At 69.2% G+C, this 6,971-nt stretch overlaps 4 protein-coding genes across 4 annotated transcripts in view; 3 read left to right on the top strand and 1 right to left on the bottom strand.

Annotated features, from left to right (window-relative positions):
• Window positions 1-759, bottom strand: part of F751_2565 (hypothetical protein) — a gene marked incomplete at both ends in the record, with an annotated part of 2,922 nt that extends 2,163 nt beyond the window's left edge. Inside the window, 2 exons of the mRNA XM_011400317.1 lie at window positions 12-472; window positions 653-759. Coding sequence (XP_011398619.1) covers window positions 12-472; window positions 653-759 — 568 coding nt within the window. The remainder of the gene's footprint in view (window positions 1-11; window positions 473-652) is intronic.
• F751_2564 (hypothetical protein) lies at window positions 680-889 on the top strand (the record flags this gene model as incomplete). Its single annotated transcript, XM_011400316.1, has 1 exon — window positions 680-889. One exon carries the CDS (start codon window positions 680-682, stop codon window positions 887-889), a length of 210 nt encoding a protein of 69 aa, XP_011398618.1.
• A 445-nt stretch (window positions 890-1,334) lies between these two features.
• On the top strand, window positions 1,335-3,027 carry F751_2563 (Calcium sensing receptor, chloroplastic; the record flags this gene model as incomplete). Its single annotated transcript, XM_011400315.1, has 4 exons — window positions 1,335-1,424; window positions 1,911-2,096; window positions 2,286-2,709; window positions 2,891-3,027. The coding sequence occupies 4 exons, from the start codon at window positions 1,335-1,337 to the stop codon at window positions 3,025-3,027; spliced, it is 837 nt and encodes a 278-aa protein (XP_011398617.1).
• Window positions 3,028-4,073: 1,046 nt separating this feature from the next.
• On the top strand, window positions 4,074-6,965 carry F751_2562 (hypothetical protein; the record flags this gene model as incomplete). Its single annotated transcript, XM_011400314.1, has 6 exons — window positions 4,074-4,754; window positions 4,863-5,313; window positions 5,509-5,679; window positions 6,334-6,389; window positions 6,578-6,664; window positions 6,843-6,965. The coding sequence occupies 6 exons, from the start codon at window positions 4,074-4,076 to the stop codon at window positions 6,963-6,965; spliced, it is 1,569 nt and encodes a 522-aa protein (XP_011398616.1).
• Window positions 6,966-6,971: the final 6 nt, after the last annotated feature.

Below are 6,971 nucleotides of genomic sequence, written 5' to 3'. Positions count from 1 at the left end.
CGGCACCACACCTTGGAGGATGAAGTGGAGGCCCGTGGGGCCGCTGGTATCGGCCCGGCTGGCGATGCGCTCCAGGTCCCGCTGCAGGCCCCGCGCGGAGCCGAGGAGGGCCACCTGCAGTTTCGCCACGCTGACCGGGTCGTCGCCCTCACGCAGGGCGCGGGAGCCGCCGCCGCCGCCCAGCACGCCCTGCGCCGCCTTGACCATGATGAAGGCAAACACGCCCCAGAAAAGGAGGGAGGTGAGGCCGAAGCCGCCGCCGCCGCCGCCCAGGGGGGTCATGTAGGCGGGGGCCAGCGCGCTCCGGCCCGTCACGCTGAGGTGGTGACCGCCCGAGGAGCGAGCCGCCGGCGAGGAGAGGGAGCGGGCGCCCTGGGAACGCTGCTGCTGCAGGGACGAGGAGTCGGCGCCCCGGCCCAATGGAAAGGAGCTGCCGCTGTCTTGAAATCCGGACGACGGGCTGCTGCTGCTGCTGGGTGAGAGGGGGATGGTGGGGGTGTGTGTGAGGAGGTAAGAGGATCACTTGCATCTTCCTTTGTCCATGGACCTGGAGTTCACACCCTGACGCTCCTCTTGGGGAAATTGAACACGGCAAAGCGCCGCTGGATCTGTCCGTATGTGGTAGCGCTGCTCAACCACAGTGTCACCACACCTCGAGCTGGAGAAGGCGCTGCCACCCATGCGTCCCCCGCTCCCTGCCGCGAAAGCAGGGTCGCAGGAGCAGAAGAGCAGGGCGGCGCTGGCGGTCAGGGCTGCCATGGCCATCCCGGCCCTCTCCCAGGCCACGACATGGCCTGCATCAGACCACTCCAGGGCTGCATCCTGCTTCCGGGACTGGGACTTCCCTAGAGCACCGAGGGAGACGGCCGAGGTGTGGCGTGCGTCATAATGTGCCGCATGCCTCACAAAGGGCGGGCATGGAGGTCTGGCAGCGCTGAGGAGCAATGGCCGGGGTGCGCTAAGAGCACAGGCGACGGGACCGCACAGCAACCCGGCTCCCATGCTGCACAGGGCACTGCACGCCACACGGGAAGGGTTTGTTGATCACTTCTTGCTGAAATGTGTGAGCAGGTTCTTTCGTATGAGTCGTGATCGGCGTGGATCAGGGGCTTTTGTGGGATGCTCGCCTGGTCCTCCTGGCCGCGCGCCAACAAAATCTGCTTTCCGATGCGTCTACCTTCGGATCATGTTCCCCAGAATCAGCCCCCTCAGACCGGCCGTGAACGCCGTGCATGCATGGCGATGATCCCCATCGGCATGCACACTGAGTAAGCATCTGCTGCCACCCACCGCTGACACCTCGCGCGATGTCGCTCGCCCACCTCGGCTCGCGAATGGCTGTGGGCAGGGGCCTGGCCCTGTCCACCAAGTCCCGGCTGCCCCGCCTGCCTGCCGGCCATGCACACTCCACCAGCGCAGTACAGGTTTTCTGTGCTGCCCAGGAATCCAGCAGAATGGAAGGAGGGCGGTCGAGTGCGGCCGAGAAGCTGATCCGAGGTGCTGGGGGGCGGGGCTCTGGCACACATACTGCATTTTCACCGGGCGTGCATGAAGGGAAACATCGTTGCGATCGCAACATGCGCTCCTCTCCTGATGACAGCTGCATGCATCGCGCTCTGAACGCCTCTAGGGAGCCGGTGACCGTGGGGCTCATCAGGGGTAACCTCTCATCATGACATGGAAGCCCCTGGTCTCCCTCGCCGTCCCCATGCACCAGGCACACCACTCCTGCCCGACCCTCACCCCTCACCCTTCCCTTGCTCAACACACCAGGCCACATCGCCGCCGCCACGACTGTCGGCGGCCTGCTGCTGTCTGAGGCCTCCCCCGCCCTGGCTCAGGACGCGGGTCCCGCCGCGAGCGTCGCCGCCGGCGCCGCCCCCGCCCTCCCCGCCATCGACCCCGCCCAGCTCTCCTCCGGCGTGGACACCGCGGTGGGGACGCTGGTGGACCTCCTGCGCGCCGCCGGCTCCGGCATCAAGTCCGGCCTGGGCGGCGCCCAGGACGGGCTGGAGGCTGCCGAGTCGGCCTACTCCCGCATCGCGCCCTACGTCGACCGCGCCGTGGACGCGGTGCGCCCCGGCGTGGAGGCCGGCGTGGCCAAGGCCGGCGCCGCGGCGGGCCCGGCCCTGGAGCGCGCGCTGCCGGCGGCGCAGGACGCGCTGGCCTCGGCCGCCTCCGGCGCGGGCGTGGACCTCGGCGCGGTGCGTGGCGCGCTGGGCGCGCTGGGCGACCTGGCGGGCGGCGTGGCGGGCGGCGCGCTCACCGCTGTGCATGTGGGGCAGGGCGTGGTGTCGGCGCTGGCGGCGGCGCCCGGGAACGCGGGCAAGGCCGCGCTGGCGGCCGCCGCGGCCTGGTTCCTGCTCCCGCCCACGCTGCGCCTGCTGGGGTCGGGGTTCCGCGGGTATGCGGGCGAGATCGCGCCCGCCGCCGCCCTCAACGAGCTGTCCGGCTGGCGTGACGGCGTGCTGGTGGACCTGCGCAGCGACCGCGAGAAGTCGGTGGCGGGCGTCCCGGACCTGCCCAGCGCCGGGAAGCTGGTGGAGGTGGAGTACGCGGAGATCGGGGACCGCAGGGCGCGCGGCGCGCTGCGCGACCCCGGGTCGCTGGAGGCAGAGGTCACCGCCATGCAGGTGGCGGGGCTGAAGCGCGCCAAGCGCGGCTCGCCCATCTACCTGCTGGACAAGAACGGGAGCGTGGCCAAGACGGGTGGGTGGAGGGTTGTGGGGGGTGTGGAGGGAACCGGTGCCTGGCTCCATGCCGGGAAGGGTCTTGGAGTGACTTGTCAGGCGGTCATGATGACACTCCAGTGCACAATGCAGATCTCTTCCAGTAGCCCTGCCACACTTTGCTCACCCTGCGCTTCACAACCCTTGCCCCAAACACGCAGTTGCAAAGAACCTGGCGCGGCAAGGGTTTAAGAGGGTGTACGTCGTGTCTGGGGGGTTCCAGGGCTGGCAGAACGCCAAGCTGCAGATCAAGCCCTCCTCCAGCGTGCGTCGCGTGTGGTGGCCGGCTGGGGGGTAGCAGGCCTCGAGGATGGTGCTGAGCGCAGCGCCATTTGTTGCTTCAGTCCATGGTTTTGTTTGCTGAAGAATGACATCGCACTTGTCTGGCTTGTGTATCTGGTAGGTCTTCTCCACAGAGCGACATGCACCCCTGGTGCTGCCGTTCATCTGAAGGGCCCAGTGTGTGAAACATGCCGTTCTTCATTGCTGCTGCCCTGATAACTGCCCAATCCCTTTCCTCTTGCTTTCATCAGGTGTCTCCATTTGAGATCCTGCTGCCCGGAACCGGAAAGTACAGCGCCAGGCAGACGACCAGCACCCGGCCCCAGGTAGTGCAGTGTGGCTGAGGGGGAGTGGGTCAGCATGCCACTGAATGTGCATCAGAGCGTCATCACGTGAGCAATCAGCTCAATGGTGTGTCAAACAGCCCAATAAACCTAACCCACGACTACACATCCACCATAGGGGCGCCGTGCACTGCCCAGTGGTCGGTAGAGATTACGTCCCCCTTCTCCAGAATGTGCTCGCAATTTCTGCATCGTTGAACGTAGCTTTGCGTGCACCCTTAGGGCGCACCATCCTTGGGCAGGTCCCGGGCCGATTTGATGATCTTTGGCATTGCCAGGTTGTAAGACAAGTTGAAGGGTCCAGCGAACGCGGCTGTACCTCTGCCCGTAGGCGTGGCAAGCCATTGTCTTCTTCAGTAGTCGGTCCAATGGGGGCACCGGGTCGATTTGCCCCCGCCCCCGCCCAGTCTTGCCCGCAGCTTATCTTCGCAGCACGACCACAGCGCGTGCATAGCACAGCAGGCCCCGTATAAAACTTTGAATCCGGACTTCTCCACCTCGAGTGGCCCTGACCAGACCTTGCGCATCGCGGAGAGCGCAGGAGCAGAGACTCCCACGCCCCAGCCTTGCACGCGAAGTCTCGCAGGATCGCGAGCTGGGCAGGGGGAGACGCAGCGACGCGCACATCCGGCTTCCCCGTTCCCATCCCGTGACACACGGCTTCCAGGTCCTCTCCCGGGCTCCAACCCGGCCCGTCACCCCCCCGGGCGACTCCAGCATGTCTACGGTGGGCAGTGCCCAGTTCGAGCAGCTGCAGAGCCTGCTGCAGGGCGGTGACAAGGCGAACCCCGGTCGACGAGGCAGCCCCGGCTCCCGGTCCAAGTCGGGGTCCGGGGGCCAGCCCCTCCCCGGTCCCGACCCCACCCAGGTCGCACCTGGGGGGGCCGCGCCCGGCAGGCCCGCGGGCTACGGCTCCCACGCCCCCGGCCTGAGCCAGCTCACCGACCTCCTGCTGGAGCAGGACAAGGCGGGCCTGGGCGGGGCGAAGGGAGCGGCGGCGGCCACTGCTGCCGCGGCGGCCACGGCCGCGGCAGCCGCCGCCAAGTCCGGCGCGGGGGAGGCCGCAGGGGCCGCGCCCGGCCCTCCCGCGGCCCCCGCCGCCGCCGCGCCGTCGGCGACAGGTGGCGAGGCGGGCGCCCCTGCACCACCGCCCGCCGGCACCGCCGCGCCCAGCCTGATCGTGCCCTCCTCGCAGCCCGACGTGCCGCACCCCCAGCTGCTGGAGTCCCAGGGCGGCAGCCAGGCCACGGCCGGCGGCGGGCCCTTTGCCCCCGGCGGCGGCGATGGCCGCCCCGGCGTGCCCAGCATCCTGCCCCTGAGCAACATGGACTTTGCCAGCATGCAGGCCCACCCCGAGCTGTTTGCCAACCTGACCTGGATGTCCCCCGCCCACTTCCCCGTCCCGCCCAGCCAGGAGGAGGGCGGCGCCACGCCCGAGGCGCCGCCCTCCGGGCGGGTGCGCGGCGGCGGCGGCGGCAAGCCCACCCGGCGCGGGCCCATGGACGAGATGCGGCAGCTGGTGCGCATCCTGGTCAAGCTGCTGCCGCAGTCGGTGGGGCACATCGGGGCCAGCGACGAGGCCGGGGGCGGCAACCGCATCAGCGAGGAGCAGATCAAGCACTACCTAGACGCCACGCTGGGCGCCGCGCCGCGGCCCACCTGGGGCGTGCCCACGGGCTGGTACGGCTACGTGGCGACGCTGCTGTCCTGGGCGGCCGGCCGGCCGGTGAGCGAGGAAGCCGCGCGCCGCGTGGCCAAGCGCGAGCCGGGCCGGTCCTGGGAGGCCATCGAGCCCGAGCTGCACGCGCTGGGCGTGCACCCCAACGCCTGGCCCCTGCCCCTGAGCCTGGAGGGGGTTCAGGCCGCCGAGGCCGACCCCGTGCCGCAGCCCGTGCCCCTGCTGCCGCCGGTCAGGCGCGCCTCCGAGGACGGCGCGGGCGGAGGGGGGGTGAGCTCGAGTTTGGTCGGTGGTGGTGGTGGGGGTGGGCGAGGGTGCGACGGCTATGCCTCACGGTCCTGCATACATCGAGCTTGCTCGCCCACACCCGACTTTCTCTCACATCGAGGGCTTGCCGTCCCTCCCTCCTCGACCGTTCATTCACCGACCCCCTTTTCCGTGACCCATTACGCATCCCCCTCCCCACTTGCTACAGGCCCGTCCGTGGCCGCATGTCCACGGGCGGGATCGCAGGCCGGCTTCGACCTGGACCGCGCCAGTGAGATGGACGCCTGGCGGCACCTGGTGGAGGTCCTGGCCGCGCTGCCGGGCAAGGCCGGGGTCCACGGCCGGCAGAGCGAGGGCGGCGCGGCTGGGCCGCGCTCAAGTCCGACGCCAAGATCCGGCTGGACGGCATCGTGGCGGGGGCGGCCGCCGCGGCGGGCATGGGCCTGGGCATGTTCTCGGGCCTGCAGTATGTCCCCATCATGGGCCTGGAGGCGGGGGGCCCCTCCATGCTGGCCCTGCTGGGCGGCATGGGCGGCATGCCCGTCGCCGCGCTCCAGGGTCATTTGGGGGGCGGGGATGGCGGCGGCGCGGGGGGCTCGGCGCCGGGCGGGGCCGAGGCCGGCGACGCCGGCGGGGAGGGGGCCGGGGTCGCCGCGGGCCTGACCCCGGCGACCATCGCCGCCATGAGCGCCGCCGCGGCCGCCGCGGGGTACCCGCTGCACCCGGCCCCGCCGCCGGGGGCGGGGGCGCTGCAGCTGCCGCCGGCGCTGGTGGGCGCCAGGCCGGCGGACGACGCCGAGGCTCACCCTGCCAAGAAGCTGCGGACAGGTGTGTTGCTTTGGGGCCGGGTGGTGGTTTCGCGGAGCGTGTTCTGGGAGGGTCGGTTGAGGGCGCTGGGTCTGGGCGTTGGCATGTGCTTGGTGTGTTTCAGGTGGAATGGAATATCACGTGAATCGCGGGGTGTGTGCAGGATGACTCGTCCATGCACAATGTTCACGGCGTGAAGCCTTGCATTGTGTTCCCAACCGTGCAGGCAGCGGGGGGCCTGGGGAGGTCGAGCATCTGGGGGAGGGGCAAGGTTCCGACAAGGTGAGCAGTGTGTCTGGGACTTGAGGCTGGAGTGGCCAGTCGGGAGATGAAGGCAGTCTGATGTAAATCTTCATGCCAGGATGTCGACCTTAAGAACGCGTCGCCAACGTGAAGCAACTCAGCAGCCTGTGTTCCTGGCCACTCAGAACTCAGCAAATCACATTTCTCTCTCCTCCACAACCATGCAGCCACCACTGTCCAGCTCTGAGGCTCGTGGCACGCTGTTTGGGTCCATCTCAGGCGACGCAGAGAGGGGTCCGGGAGAGCAGGGCCAGGTGAGGGGACGTCCATGGAACGATTTTGGAATGGGGGTCGGTTTGGCTGGGGGGCTGCTACACCCGTCGGCATAGGTGCTCGACGGGTGTGTGCCTGGACTGCAATCAAATCGCCTTGTTATACAAGGAATCCTACCCACCCTGACTGTGCCTCGGTCATCCCCTCCCATCATCGCAGACTGCGCCGCTGCTCGCATACCCAGGCGTGTCCAATGCGCTGCTGGGGCTACCGCAGCTGGGCGGCCTACCCCCCGCTCCCGGCCCTCATGGCAACAACCAGCCACTGCCGCCCTCGCAATGAGGGTGC

Source organism: Auxenochlorella protothecoides, assembly GCF_000733215.1.
Source record: "Auxenochlorella protothecoides strain 0710 unplaced genomic scaffold scaffold24, whole genome shotgun sequence".
In the NCBI taxonomy this organism is placed as follows: domain Eukaryota; kingdom Viridiplantae; phylum Chlorophyta; class Trebouxiophyceae; order Chlorellales; family Chlorellaceae; genus Auxenochlorella; species Auxenochlorella protothecoides.
This window is presented reverse-complemented; position numbering and strand designations above follow the sequence as displayed.